This window comes from Pseudonaja textilis, chromosome 10 (genome assembly GCF_049901715.1).
Source record: "Pseudonaja textilis isolate UNSWEBS1 chromosome 10, rPseTex1.2, whole genome shotgun sequence".
Lineage (NCBI taxonomy): Eukaryota > Metazoa > Chordata > Lepidosauria > Squamata > Elapidae > Pseudonaja > Pseudonaja textilis.
In genome coordinates, this window is record NC_141999.1 from 7,507,631 (window position 1) to 7,523,017 (window position 15,387).

At 41.3% G+C, this 15,387-nt stretch overlaps 1 protein-coding gene across 1 annotated transcript in view; it reads right to left on the bottom strand.

Moving 5' to 3' along the window:
• Positions 1 to 440: 440 nt before the first annotated feature.
• LOC113437585 (angiopoietin-2-like) overlaps positions 441 to 15,387 on the bottom strand; it is a 33,835-nt gene continuing 18,888 nt past the window's right edge. Inside the window, exons 4-9 of the mRNA XM_026702661.2 lie at positions 13,807 to 14,039; positions 12,188 to 12,312; positions 10,390 to 10,491; positions 6,180 to 6,346; positions 3,720 to 3,850; positions 441 to 2,111 (exon numbers count right to left, since the gene is read on the bottom strand). Of these exons, the coding sequence (XP_026558446.2) occupies positions 1,927 to 2,111; positions 3,720 to 3,850; positions 6,180 to 6,346; positions 10,390 to 10,491; positions 12,188 to 12,312; positions 13,807 to 14,039 (943 nt within the window). The 3' untranslated portion in view covers positions 441 to 1,926. The remainder of the gene's footprint in view (positions 2,112 to 3,719; positions 3,851 to 6,179; positions 6,347 to 10,389; positions 10,492 to 12,187; positions 12,313 to 13,806; positions 14,040 to 15,387) is intronic.

A 15,387-nucleotide genomic window follows, 5' to 3' on the forward strand; every position in this document is an offset into this window, starting at 1 on the left:
CAGTGGGGGAAAGCTGGATTCACTTAATGACTGCATGATTCACTTAACAGATGCAGCATTTGACTTAACAATATGATGAAAAATGTTGTAAAAATTGGGCGTGACTCAGTTAACAAAACGTCTTGCTTAAAAATGGAAATTCTGTTTCCAATCGTAAGTCAAGGACTACCTACAGATTCAGGTCTTAGTGATTACATAGACATTTCTATTTGGTTTTCTTCGCAGCAATATGGAAGTTGTTTCCCATTTCATTTTTCCCTTTTCCCCATATTTTTCCCCTTTCCTGGAAATGCCTCCCTATCCATGTGGTAAGGGCTTTTCCAATCAGCTTTTCTGATGTCAGCCCAGGTTTATGGGTAGTTCATCCCAGGGTGTCTTTTGACCTCTTTTTTCCTTCCACACCCTTCCCTTCCCTTGAATCACTCCCAAGAACACAGTGATATTTATGAAAAGACAGACCACTATTTTATTCAATTCCTTTTTACAGTTTTTTTTTAAATGAAAACATATTGTAGATAAAATACTTGAATTTTAAAACAGTCCCAAGTCTAAGAGTTCTGAACCATAATACGGTAATCCCAGTATTTTTTTTAAAAAAATTGAAAATATCCTAAGTATTTGCAATTAAACTTTGCACAAGAGGTTTCATGAGTTCAGCTCAGCAATTAATATGTAAACAAATGGCTCCAAGAGAGCAATGATGCAGATATAATATGCTAGAAAATTGGTAGCTAATTTGCATATAGGTAGCCCTCAACTTACAACCATTTGCATAACCATCATTGGTTGTAATAATGGCACTGAAAAAAGTGACTTGCAACTGGGCCTCACACTTATGACCACTGCAGCATCTCCATAGTTACAAGATCAAAATTCAGATGCTTGGCATGTATTTTATAATGGTTGCAACATCTAGGATTGTGAGATCACCACTCGCAGCTGACTTCTGACCAACAAGGTCAATAGGGAAGTCAGATTTGCTTAATAACCACAGGAATTGCTGAACGACTGCAGCAACCCACTTCACAATTGTGGCAAAAAAGGTCATAAAATCAGGTGCAATTCACGACTGCCTTGCTGAGTAATAGAAATTCTTATCCTAATTGTGGTTGTATGTTGAGGACTACCTGCACCTGTTTCCCCTGAGAATCATAGACACGCAGGCCTAACAGAAACACCTGCATTGAACAGAGACACACGCACACACATGAACACCCCCCACCCTTGTTCGTCAAGTTGCCATTTCTTGGAATTCCTGAATTCTGGTACTAAAAGGCCAGCTGTCTGAAGCACATGGTTCATGCTTGAGGAGTTCAGAAGAAAGAATGGCGGGGAGACAAGGAATGTCATTGCTGATGTCAACTCCCCCACCCCCCAAATATTTTTTATCAATGGAGTGTTACAGTTTTGTTCCTTGTCTTTCTACCTACATCAAAGATAGGCAATTCTCATTCGAAACGTATTTCTGATCCCTTCCAGGAGAGCCCAGAATCACAGTGCAATCTTTGGGCAACAAATATTATACAAAGGGCAGGATTGTTTCCTTTAATGACACGCATTTGCTTCTCTTTGACTGTCCAATTCTGCATTTCTCAACTCAGCAACTTTCAGACACATGGACTTCAACTCCCAGAATTCCTCAGCCAGCTTAGAATTCTGGGAGTTGAAATCATCCATACCTCTTCAAGTTGATAAAGTTGAGAAGCTCAAGACTAATTGTTTTCCCCCAATGAAAGCAACAAAAAGGCAACACCTTCCAGATCTCCTGTGAAATTTCCACAGTGAGGTGTATGCCACACATTTTTTTTTAAATATATACATATCTAGAAGAGGTTTTGTTCATGATGCAAGGATTCGCAATTGTCCACCAATTTTGTAGAAACGAGAAGGGCGCCTCCTTCTCCTCTCCTTCTGCCATGTGACAGATCACAGCACCCCTTCTTGCTCCTCTCTGAAATCCACGGGACGGATCATCATGGTGCTTTCTTTGAGGCTGTGTCCAGGCCCTTTCCAGTAGTGCCACTTCATGCCATTGTATCTGATTGTGGCAGGATTGGGAGGGTAATAGATGCCATTCAGGTTAGAAGGTCCACAGGCATCAAACCACCAGCCTGGAAGAGGCAGAGAAGGGGGAAAAAGGAAAAATATTTAGGATCGACAGGATTTGGCCCAAACGTCAAAAGAAATAGTTCTCTCAAATGTCTAAGAAATGTTTGCAGAATAGTTTGGATTAAGCAAGTTTTGAATCACATCACTGATTTGTCCCGTTGAGTCTCTCTCTCGATAGGGGTTAGGAAACATAGGTTGATGGGCAGGTGTTTTTGGGTGCAACAGACTTCCCCAACCGAGCACAATTCTTTGGCATGTGGGACTACAATTGCCCCAATTCCCAGCCCTCAATGAAGGCGGGAAGACTGGTCTATCTAGCATGGGAAATTCTGTGCTGAGTTTTCACCAAATTAGTTGGTGGAACAACAGTGAGAAGGTCTGGAATTCAAGCTTCAAAGTACTTCTCAACTGCTATCTGAGTTCGGGTTGGACACAAGGATGTGGCATTTGGGGCAGAAAGATGGGTTCTGCTTAACACGGGAGAAGGTGCTATTCCTTCTTCTCACACTTTCTCCATCCATCATCCTGCTGCCTCCTTCCACCCAGTTGTTATCTAAGAGTGGTCAGAGTGGTTCTTCTAACAAGCCACTGCAAGGAGGTGCCTTCTTTAGACCAGCTGTTCTGCAGCATGTTGTGAAGGCAAGGAGGAAAGATTTGCAGCAACACGTTTCCCCTCATGATCTGCTGAATGGTGGCTGCTTTGTTCCTCCAAGTGGTAGACAGGACCCAAGCAGGATGTTTACACTACTCTAAGCCATGATACAGTGTACCTAAGTTTGGCTTCCAGAAGCAGCATCTGCAGGGGGCTGAAAAATTCAAATTGGCAGTTGGCAGAGTGATGTACAAACTTAACAGCCCTGGTATATAAAGCATGGTTAAGCCTTAGGCTGATATATGACCCAAACTCAACTCAACCAACCCAACCCAACCCAAGGTGCTACTGTATTTCTCTGAATTAACAAATTATAGCATCATGTTGTACGTAAAGCCAGGCAGTGGCAATAATCTGAGACACAGTGGGGGAGATTTGCACCCTAGCACCAGGTAGTGATTTCTGCCTAATGATAATCTATTGGCCTAAGATCTGAAAACGGGCTCCTGGCTCCTTCAATGTGAGCTTATGGCCATTCCCTCTTAATCTTAGCTACCCGAAGCAACTAAAAACCACTCGTATTAAGAACAGAATAAACTGCCTATTTTAAGCCTTGCCTTGCTGTTTTGAGGCAAGAGATTTGGGAAGCCCAGTTTTGCTTTTGATCAAAAATAAAACTGAATTTCAGTAGCCTTGTGTTCAGAGTTTCAATGGATTAATTCAGATTCTGAGCTGTACAAACCTATTTTCCTTGGTGCCGTGACTCGGATTTGAACCTAAACATACCTCTTAGGGAGATTCTACACTTTTCAGGGTTTGTTTGTCTCACTAAAACTTCAGAAAGTTCTTTGAATTCAGGGTCAGTTCAGGAGGGGAGGGAATGTATCAGAAGCAACTAGGCCAATCCAGTCCTGCTTTGCAGTGTGGCAGGTGCCATTTTTTAAACCGATGTCCCTGCTTGGCTACTTCTCAGAATGATGGACCTACAGAAGGAGGATGGCCCCTCTCCCCTCATTACCTCCACCTGCCATCTGGGCACACTTGCATGCGCATCGATCGTTGTCAGCATCCTTGGTGCTGAAGTCGGTTCCCGAGGGGCTGAGGCTGCTGGTGCGCCCAGCCGTACCGCTGTATCTCCACGCATAGAGTCTGTCGAAGGTAGAGAGCAAAGAAGCCGTCATCCACTGAAATTCGTATTTGGATTCTCCTCTCAGACCCACAACACAAGATGCTTACGGGTGATCCTTGACTTAACAACCTTTCATTACTGACCGCTCAAAAACGGCACTGAAAAAAGTGATTTATGATCATCGTTCACATGACCATTGCAGCCGTCTCCTCATGGTGCACCAGATCAAAATTTGGATGCTTGATAACTGGTTTATATTTAAGATGGTCGCCAGTGCCCTGTGATCATGCGGTCCACTTTTACGACCTTCTGACAAGCAAAATGGGGAATCTGGATTCGCTTAACAACCGTGTTACTAACTTAACAGCTGCAGTGATTCACTTAACAACTGGTGGCAAGAAAGGTTGCAAAATGGGACAAAACTCACTTAACGCTGTCTAAAACGCACTGTCAACCCAAATTTTGGGCTCAGTTGTAGTCCTAAGTTGAGGACAGTCTGTATTTGCTGTTTTGCTTGTATAGGAATTGGGAGACATTCAGCGGATGGAAAAAAGTGAAAGAATTAAAGAAACAGCTGAATGGTTAATCCAGATGAATGGACAAACAAGACGGCCGTTGAAAAATAAATGGGGAGGTACCCATTGGGAGCAAGAAAGCTGCCCTCTTAGGTGGGCTTTTAGAAAAGGAGGGGCTTAGCCAGATTTAGCTTGTGTTTTAACTTCTGCTAGAGATGATTCTCCATCCTGATCAGCTGAAAGCCAAAAGAACAGAGCTAGGCAGTTCTGCAGGAGGTCAAGATTACTGGTGGTCCTCAATTTATGACCACAGTTGAGCCCGAAATTGATGTTGCTAAGTGAGGTATTTATTAAGTGAGTTTTGCCCCATTTTACGATTTTTCTTGCCATAGTTGTTAAGTGAATCACTGCATTAGTAAGTTTTCCCCATTGACTTTGCTTGTCAGAAGGGGATCCTATCATCCTGGGACACTGGAACCGTCATAAGTGTGAGTCAGTTGTCAAGCATCCAAATGTAAATCTGTGGGGATGCTGCAACGGCATTAGGTGTGAAAAAAGGTCATAAGTCATTTTTTTCAGTGCCATTGTAATGTTGAAAGGTCACTAAGTGAACTGTTGTAACTTGGAAGAAGATTAGAATTTCATTTTATTTTAGGAACTTCCTAGGTGAGATCTCGGCTCAGATTGCTGCCAATGAAATCGACCTGTAAGGCAACCTTAGGATGTGTGAACTTCAATTCCCTGAATACAGACTGGCTGGGGAATTCTGGGAATTGAAGGCCACACATCACAAAGCTACTAGGGCTGAAAAACATTGTTTTAGAGAGACAATTGTTTTTTTTTTCCTCCTTTCTTCTCTTCTCTTGTGCAGCTGGGCTCCAACAGCCCTCCCCACTGCTGTTCCCCTGGCATGACAGATTACAATTATCCCAAGTCCCAGCCAGCATTGAGGGTACAATATTGGTCTATCTAGCATGGGAAATTCCATGTTGGTTTCCACCCAGATTAGTTGCTGGAACAGTGAGAAGGTTTGGAATTCAAGCTTCAAATAACTTCTCAACTGCTATCTGATTTTGAGGCCTTGCCCTGTAGAAACCAAATCCTATACAAACACACAGAGAGAGAAAGACAGGGAGACAGAGACAGAGACAGAGAACCAGAGACAGACACACACACACACAGAGAGAGAGAGAGAAACAGAGAGAGAGAGAGACAGAGAAACAGAGAAAGACAGAGACACAGAGACAGACAGAGAGACACAGAGAGAGGCAGAGAGAGACACAGAGAAGAGAGAGAGAGAAAGAAAACAGAAACAGAGACAGAGAGAGACAGACACAGAGGGAGGCAGAGAGAGGCAGAGAGAGACAGAGACAGAGCGACAGAGACAGAGAGAGACACACAGAGAGAGGCAGAAAGAGAGAGACACAGAGAGAGGGACAGAGACAGAGAGAGGCAGAGAGAGACAGACAGACAGAGACAGACAGAGACAGAGGGATAGAGAGAGAGAGAAAAAAAAACAGAGACAGAGAAACAGAGACACAGAGACAGAGAGAGATTGAAATTGTGCAAGGGTTGGAAACAGATAATTCACAATCATCAAGACAACCCATCTTACAGAATTTTTGTAAATTACACTTGGCCCAAATCTTATAGGCTCGCCAAATGACCTTCTTATGGAGTGATCTCCCGGTATGACAATCCCAGAATTCTCAGCAGTGGCCTTGGGAAATTTTAGGAGTGGAAGATCACCCATCTGTCAGAGCAGGATTCCAGGTTTCAGCTTGTTCAGAACAACTAAGCAAAGAGACCACAGATGTTCCATGAAAAGCCTCACCGATAGTTCTGCGTCTCAGAGCCCACTTGGAAATGCTCAAAGTCAGAATAAGCCTCATTGTTTTCCCAGTCCTGGAGCATGATCCGTAGAGAGTAGCGGTTCTGTGTGGTGAGCAGATGGATGAAGTGATTGCCCAACCAGTACTCTCCAGGTGGGGACCCAAAGCCCTGTCAGAAAGCATGAGAAGACACTGAATAGAATAGAATAACATGGAATAACAGAGTTGGAAGGGACCTTGGAGGTCATCTAGTCCAACCCCATTGCTTGAGGAGGAGTCTATTCCAAATATCAGCCTCTACCTGGGATCGAACTCATAGCCTTCTTATTATGAGGCAAGAGCTCCACCTCTAGACCACCACACCTGCTTAAAAGGGCCAGTACAAAATACCTTTTTTCCCAAAAAAGTTTTATTCAATTTTCACATACTACAGGAAAAAAAAAATCTTTTTTCAATGAACAGCATGATTCCAGGTTAACACATTTCCATTACAAACTTCACTTTCATTTCCTATTCATCTTTCACATTTAATGACTTATCTAAATCTTACTTTATCTATTTTCTTTAATTTTAATCAACAAGCTTTTCCCATCTTATTTTATAATTTTTCCAGTACATTGCTTAATCTATTTCTTTAAATCCTTAATACACCATTATATATCTTCATATTCATTATACTGTATTTTATCTTCTTTTCTGTCAAGTCTGCAATTTACTTATCTATATTTATTCATCATTCCAAAAATTCACACATTTCCACACGTAAGGTAAAATAACAGCAACAATGCAACACCCCTATTACTGCCAATTTCGAGGTGCCATCCCTGTGGTTAAACATATCACATAATTAATCCCGCCTAAGATTCTCATAATTTAACTTTGAATTCACACTTTAAAAAAGAAAAAAAGACACAATAATAACTTTCTAGTAATTTCTACATTACATACACCTCTTTTAAAACTGGGTCTGCAAATTCCCTTTCTTATTACCTAATATATATATATATATAAATTAAGTAAGTTATAGATAAAACAGACATAATCAATCCCACCATTTCATAAGAACTAATATTGTTTTCCCTTTAACATTACTCCTGCTGTTTGCCACAACTTATTAATTCATTTAATATTATTAATATCTTTATTCTAGTTACCTCTCTTAATTTCATATCATAAAGAAGAAAAAGCAAACAGTCACAACAATGGCAGAACAATATCAGTCCCTATCTCCCATTTTAATAATCTATATTTCACTGTTTTCTAAACTTCTTATTTATTTAAACTAGTCCTTATACACTTGTAGAATCCCCTTCTCAGTCAGCCATTATCTCTGTACCTTTTAATTAAAAAACCCATTTCATTTTTGTGTGCTTGCCATATTCCTTTCTTTCCAAATCCTGTTTCATTCTTACCCTCTTTTTATCACTCCAATTTCTATCCCCCTTCTTTTCCATTACTTTGAAATTTCCTTTCCTGATGTTTCCTTTTCTTTTGTTCAGTTTTTGGAATAAACCCCCTTTTAATTATGATGTTAAACCTCCTATTATTAATTCTCTTTCTATTCCTCCTTTGCTGAAGTTTCCGTTGTTTCAAGTGTTCATTTAAGGTGGCCGCTTCTTGCATTGATTTCTCTTCTTGTTCTTGATATTTTAAAACCTCCATTTCCAAAAATTGCAATGCGAAACCAAATGACTTGCCTTCTTTTTGTAGCACGTCTTTCATGTTTTTAAGTTCCAATTTGTCCAGTAACATCCCTGCCATCTTTAAACAATGCTTATTAAAGTTTTTCCAACGGTTAACTCTTTTTTGATTCCTCCAGAGATTTCCAGATTAATTCCACTTTTCAATATCCATTAATTAAAGTTGTAGTTCAAAACCCCCAAACACTTCCGCAATTTCCTTTTGTTTCCAAATTTCACTTTCACTTTCCGAAGTCTCTATTTTGTAGTATCCTAATTCCAGTTATTTTGTAAGAAGCAGGTAAGAGATCCAAGTTTTCAAATATTTGCTATCTAGTTCACTGTGGGACAACTCTATGTGGTTTACAATAATAAAAAGGAAGACAAATGAAAGGAATATGGATAGTCCTCAACTTACAGTTCTTTTACTGAATGTTCAAAATTAAAAGTGACTTATGACCGTTTTTCACACATATGACTGTTGCAGCATCTCCATGGTCATGTGGAAGCTTGACAACTGACTCATATTTATGACAGTTGCAGCGTCCTGGGCTCATGTGATTCTCTTTTGTGACCTTCTGACAAGCAAAGTTAGTCAGGGAGGCAGATTCACTTAACGACCATATTACTAGCTTAGCAACTGCAGTGATTCACTTAACAGCTGTGGCAGGAAATGTTGTAAAATGGGGCAAAGCTCACATAACAAATGTTTCACTGAGCAACAGAAATGTTGGGCTCAATTAGGATCGTAAGTCGAGGACTACCTGTAGAAGTAAAATAATGTCTATATATAAAAGTGAAGTGCCACTCACGCATCATCACAAAATCTCCAGAACTGCAAAGCCTACAAACTTTACATTTGGCACATTATGTTCCTCTTAGCTTCTAGGTGCTCACTAAGTAAGGATTTTTTGAAATGACCATCAGAGCATTTGTATTTCCTATATTATTATTAACACGCTCTGATGCTAAGAAGTTCTAATCCTCTCCCTCCAGAAAAGAAATCTGTTCCAAATGCAAAACACAAGTGGAGAAGAGGAGTTTTGGTTTCAGTTTCACAGCGGCAACCAACTTTAGTACAGAACAGTTGAGCTAAGCCACGCCCAGGCTCTTTGCTGTCTCCTTCTTGCTCACACAGCAAATACTGTTTCCGTTTCTAAACAGCCCTCAACTCTCTCACACACTGACAGGATGCTAGCCAGATGAATACTGATGGATGTTGGTAGGCAGAGGAAGAATTTCCCTCCCCTTATTTTCCTCCCCCCAAAATAAGCCCGACCACATAGTTTTGTAGCGAAGCATGGGTATCGAGCTAGTAGAACAATAAAATAATGACAAAGGCACACAGTGAGAATAGATCATCAATTTGATAACCAGAAAGATGAATGGGTTGAAAGCAGAGAAGGGTAGGTTGGTGGAGTCTGTCATCATTCTAGCAGCCACTTCAATTATATTTAGCACAGACTTCACTGGGATAAGAAGTTGGTTGGTTTTGTTGTGGTTCGTGACAGCAGCAGAATCGGACAGTGGGGAAGAACAGGGACCAGTTTGGGAGTCTGGGGAGGACTCGGACGAGGGTCCTGCATCCGATGCAGAGATGGGGCCAGGACCGTTCGGGAGTTATGTGCTGACTCCAGAGCCTCCAGAATCCGGCAGCAGCGAGGCCGAGGAACAAGGGGAGCCTGTTCCCAGTGCGCGTGTGCGCAGAGCTGCCAGAAGGCAAGAGCAGCTAAGACAAAAGGGGTGACTTGGGAGTAAGGCTTGGAGGTGACTGGTCCTCCCCTAAGGTATAAAGGAAGTGCAAAGGTAGGAAAACCTTTGCAGGAAGCAACGTTGTTCGCTCTGATTGGTTTGGACTCTGAAAGCTCCATGTTTAATTTGTTCTCTGTTTTGGTTTTGAAAGACTAATTGGGACTTTAGCCGTTGGCAGCACCAAGTCAGATAAGGTGCATTCTTATCAGCTTTCTTCCACAGACCTTTGGCAGACATTCCTGGGACTATTTATAACTGGTTGAAGCTCACTCCGGGCTGTGAATGACGATCATTCACAGCCATTGAACTAAAATAAAAGAGTTTGGGATTTTATGTGTGTTTGTGGGTGTCTCAGGAAGCCTTGATCAGAACAGGTTTCCAGGTGTTGCTGGATAGGTTTGCCAGACAACATGGTTAAAGGTAAGAGGCACTGGAAGTTGGAGTCTGCAAGATCTCAGTGCCACAAGCTAAAGAAAACCTGGTGGCTTAAGTGCCAGCCTAGAACCAGCCTGGCTCAGAGTCACAAAAGCTTTGACTAGTTTCAGCAGAAAATGAACAGAAGTCCAGCACTTGTTGTGACGGAGCTCTATTCCTACTGATTGCAGTAGTAGAAGTTCAAATGATGGATTTTTCTGCTTGCACGTAGAAAACAGAAAGAATGCTTCTTACTCAATTTTCTCCAAATCACCTCATTTTCAATGTGCAAAATAATCAGTCTGGATCCAATTCATTCTGAGTTGCTCCATCACGTTAAGCCAGGGAGACTTATATAAATTGTTACCTGTTTGTATTCCTTCCAGGTGCGCTGGAAATCCACAGAACCATCTTTCCGGTGTTGGATAACGGTCCAGCCTCCTCCACTTGTCTGCATGTCACACAGCACCTGGAAGAATGGCAGAACATTGATGGAAGAGCAGCTTCCCCAAATTATAAGAAACAACTGGTTGAGCACAACTCCACTATCCGTTTTCTTCTAGATTTAATTTGAAAAAAAAAGAATACTATCTTTAATTTTAAGACATTTTAGTCTTTAAATTTAAAGTACAATCTCCTTTTTCCTTTCAATTGACTAAGTTATGTGCTAGCATCATTCTTGGGAGGATCAGAAACAGGCATAGGTCTTAGTGGTAGTGCTCAAATTATGGAATTTGTTTTTTGTAGATGAAACTTATTTCATATTTGGAAGCTTTTAATGCTATTCAATTACTTATTATTCCTATAATTGATTATACCAATTATATGCAATTGTTCATGGGCTTGTTTTGCCTATTATTGCTTTATATAATGAGTAGATCTATACATTATCTAAAACCTAAATATGATGTTTATACTTAATGGTTATAAGTGAAGCAACATAAACTATGGACCAAATTAAATCTTGGTTTATGCCTGGTTTCATTCTTCGCATAAAGTCAACATTAAACAGATCACATAAAGGCTTAATGTGACATGTGGGCACAGCCATTGTAAGTTAGCTTTATAGGTAGATCTGTCATGCCTTTGGTAGAGTTGGACTGTGAGGGAGAGGAGGAACAGCCAACAGGGAGTGGAGGTGTGGCTCCAGAGGGTGTGAAGGAGGCTGGGGAAGGGCAAAGGCCAGCTGGACAGTCAGAGGAAGAACCAGGCCCACCCCCTCTGCATCCTAGGACACGCAGAGAGGAACGAAGAAGGAAACAACTTGGCTTATGAGAGAGGAAGTGGCCATGATCCTCCTCATTGGTTGCAGCTGGGGAGACTGGTATATAAGAGAGACGATTACAACACAGCCTTGCCAGAAGCAAAGCATGTTTTATTTTGGGCTTTATCTTAGTTGGCGTCCTTCCAACATACTGTGCCTTGTTATCTCCTTGAATTTGGTGATTACTTATTCTGGTCCATTGTGGAAATTTTGTCATTGTAGTTTGTTTGATTTTTTTTATTTCACCTCTATATGCTCATTAAGTTTGGACTGTCTTGCTTTCTTTTGAAGACTATTTTTCAGTAAGTTTTATCTCCAACTGAGAATTGTTGAAGGGGGGGGGGCAAGTTGGAGGCATTAAAGGACATTTATTTACATTTTGGATTTTGTTACATTTGTGTTATATTCTGGGTCATTATAGACCTGAACTAATGACTATAGTTGGGATCAGGATTTCTGTTGCTAAGTGAGGCAACTGTTAAGTCAGTGGTGACCAATTTTACAATCTTTTTTGCCTTGGCTGTTAAGTGAATGACTATTTGGTAGGTGAATCCGGCTTCTCCCGTTGACCTTGCTTGCCAGAAGATCTCAAGTGGTAATCACATGACCTCAGCACACTGCAACTTATGTAAGTTCATGTCAGTTGCCAAGTGCCTGAATTTTGATCACATGACCATTGGAAGGCTGAGATGGTTGTAAGCACCAGGACCAATCATGAGTCACTTTTTTTCAGTGCTGTTATAACTTTGAATGATTGCTAAATGAATGGTGATAAGTCAAGGACTATCTGTATATAAGAGTGCATTCAACCAATTGTGCTTAAGAATACTGTGGCTTAGTCTGATGTGTGAACCCTGCCTGTCTAGAAGGACAAAGCTCATTGGTACATGCATACACTCACTTTTACAGTGGCTGTAGTATTGGGGAGCCGAAGGTTGTAGACTCCACTGGTAGAAAACCCCGCTTTGTATGCAGCTGCACAATCCTTGAAGACCTTCTGCTCCTCTGGCAGAGTGAAAGAAACATCTGTGGGGCAAGATCAGAAGTCATTTTCAGTACAGTTGCCCTCTTAGGGTAGGAATGTTCATCAGTTACATTGTTGTAAGGCTGAATTCATCCTCTCTGTAATAAAACGTGCGCCAGAGACCTTGCAGAGCAGATGGAGGGTTTCCGATGAGGCAAATACCATGTTTCTCTGACAATACGCCCTCCCCCCATAGGAAGGCCCAGCATGTTTTCTAGGCATAAGGTAAAATTAAGCCCCTCCCCCAAAATTTAGGCCTATTTAAACCATGCGTTCCCCGTCATTTCTCACATCGCTTGAACTATACAAGGTGAAGAGAAATGGGGGGGGAGGGCGAGGAAGGGGAAACTTGCCTTTAGGAGCCCCCCGCAGGTAACCTCAGCTAGAGCACCCCGCAGGCAGACTTGCCTCCATCGGCTGATAAAAGTGTCCCGCGGGCAGAATCGCCTCGCCACGAGGCCACTTCTATTGGCTGATAGAAGTGCTCTCAAGGCAGAGTCACCAGCCACTTTTATTGGCCGGTAGAAGTGGCCTTGTGGTGAGGAGTCGCTGCTCATTGGGCGCTCCACAAGGCCGCTTCTATCGGCCGATAAAAGCGGCCTCATGGCGAGGAGTGGCTACTCGCGGGGTGCTCCACAAGGCCACTTCTATCAGCCGATAGAAGCAGCTGGTGACTCTGCCCTCAGCCGATAGAAGCGGCCTCGTGGTGAGGTGAGTGCACGTGGGGCGGTCTTGGTGGGGGGAGGCGTGGGGGGAGGAAATTAATTCAACCCTAGAAAGGCAGCCTAGCCGTTTTTTCGGGGCTCAAAAAAAATAAGGCCCGGCCTTAATTTGTGAGAAACAGGATAGTTTTTCAAATATTTATTTATTTATTTGATTTGTCAATCACTTACAAGATAATAGGTATAAGTATAAACATGAGCAAGAATACAGGAAATAGGTACGAATAAATGGGGACAATAGGACAGGGACGGGAGGCACGATGGTGCACTTAAGCACGCCCCTTAGAATAGACCCTGAGATGCTGTAGACCCCAAACTCAATTTGTTTACGGCTGCTGATTCTTGGAATGCCCATGTGACTTGTGAGGTCATTTAGAGAGTTTAGGAAGTATGAATAGAAGAGGATATTTATAGCTGAGTGTTCAACTGTGAAGTCCTTGGTGCTCTCTGAACTTGGCTGTTTTCTTATGCATGTTTCATTGCCCAACCATCTGAAGATGTTTCCTAGTTGGGTAATGAAATGTCTGTGAGAAAACATCCCAGCTCAGAGAGCACTAAGGACTCCACATTTTAGGGAGTGCTAACAAAGAATGGAAAGATCTACATATTGCTTATATTTTATAAAGACTGGGGATCTCTTAGCCACTTTGTCATGGATTTTTCTGCAAAAAGACACTCTACTTGATGCTAGTGTTGTCCTGCTTCTTCTCTTCAGACTTTAAATTCCAATTGGGCCAGATGGCCAAGTCTTGTAATTTAGGGGAAGTTACTTACGGTTGCACTGGGACACCAATCCTATCAGATGCTTCACTGTCTCTGCCAAAGATGTTTGTTGTTTGTGGAGGGCTGTGTTGTTCAGCAAGGCAACACCCAGGCGTTGCTCCAGATGCCCAACAAGGTCCACCTGCTTGGAAAGTAGATTCTGCATTTCCATCTTCTCAGTCCTCAGGCCCTGTAGCTCCTCATCACGTTGGTTTTCAATAGCCAACATTTTCTTCTCTAGGAAGCTGAAGAAAAGAGGCAATTTATTCTGATTCTCAAACTCAGAGTTGATGCCATTCTTTGTGTACCAACAGAAGAGAATATTTCTAGCCCAAGGGTTGAACTGTCAGGTCCTTCTGAGCTTGGCTGTTTTCTTGCAGACTTTTCATTATCTAACTAGGTAACATCATCAGTGCAACCAGTGGAACAGCTTGTCTTCAGAAGTTGTGAATACTCCAACACTGGAGGCTTTTAAGAAAGGACTGAACAACTATTTGTCTAAAATGGTATAGGATCCCCTGCTTGAGAAAGGACTAAAAGACCTCCATATTCCCTTCCAACTCTGTTACTGTTAGTTCATCCCATGGATGGGTAGGTTGGGTTGGATGTGTAAGTTGGATTTGATTGAGGAAACACTTCCTCACATGAACAGGGCTTATTCAATGAATATTCTATTTTGATATATAAAAAGCTGTTAAATATTTTGCAGACCACTGCTGTTCAGAGAAATTGCCTTTATATGCTATACTTGTCATTTAGAAGAATTATCTAAAAATTATTAGGCTTGATGGGGAGGAAAGGAAATAATTCATCACTAGAAAAATAGAGTTACTGTAGATTTATAATCTTGGATTATACTTTTATGTTCACTTATTGTTATTGCCCTGCCATCTCAGGGGAAAGATTGCTGAATATACTTTTTTGTGGTCAAAGCTCAGCAATATATTTACCATGATATATATATATATTTCTGAGGTTTTCAAGGGTATTTGTATGTGGATCTTTGGTTATTTGGGTTTTCTCCCGTGTAAAATTGGAAGTATCTAGGCAACGTTTCGATGAAGTCTCATTCATCATCTTCAGGCTTGTGTCTTTGGCTTTGTGCTTCTTGGAGTTCTCTTTGTGCTTCTCTTTTCCAAGAAGCACAAAGCCAAAGACACAAGCCTGAAGATGATGAGTGAGACTTCATCGAAACGTCACCTAGATACTTCTAATTTTACGCAAGAAAAAAATCCTGAATTACCAAAGATCTATCTATATCTATATCTATATCTATATCTATATATATATATGTTTTCTGAGGTTCTCATGGGTATTTGTATGTGGATCTTTGGTTGTTCGGGTTTTCTCCTACTTTGAATCTTACGCGGGAGAAAACCCGAACAACCAAAGATCCATATATATATATATATATATATATATATATATATATATATATATATATATATATATATATATGAATGACACATCCTAGGACATGCCATCCACCAGAAGAAAACACATACAAACCGCTATCTACTTGACACTCATACCACCACAACCACGCATCAATATATATATATATATATATATATATATATGTGTGTGTGTGTG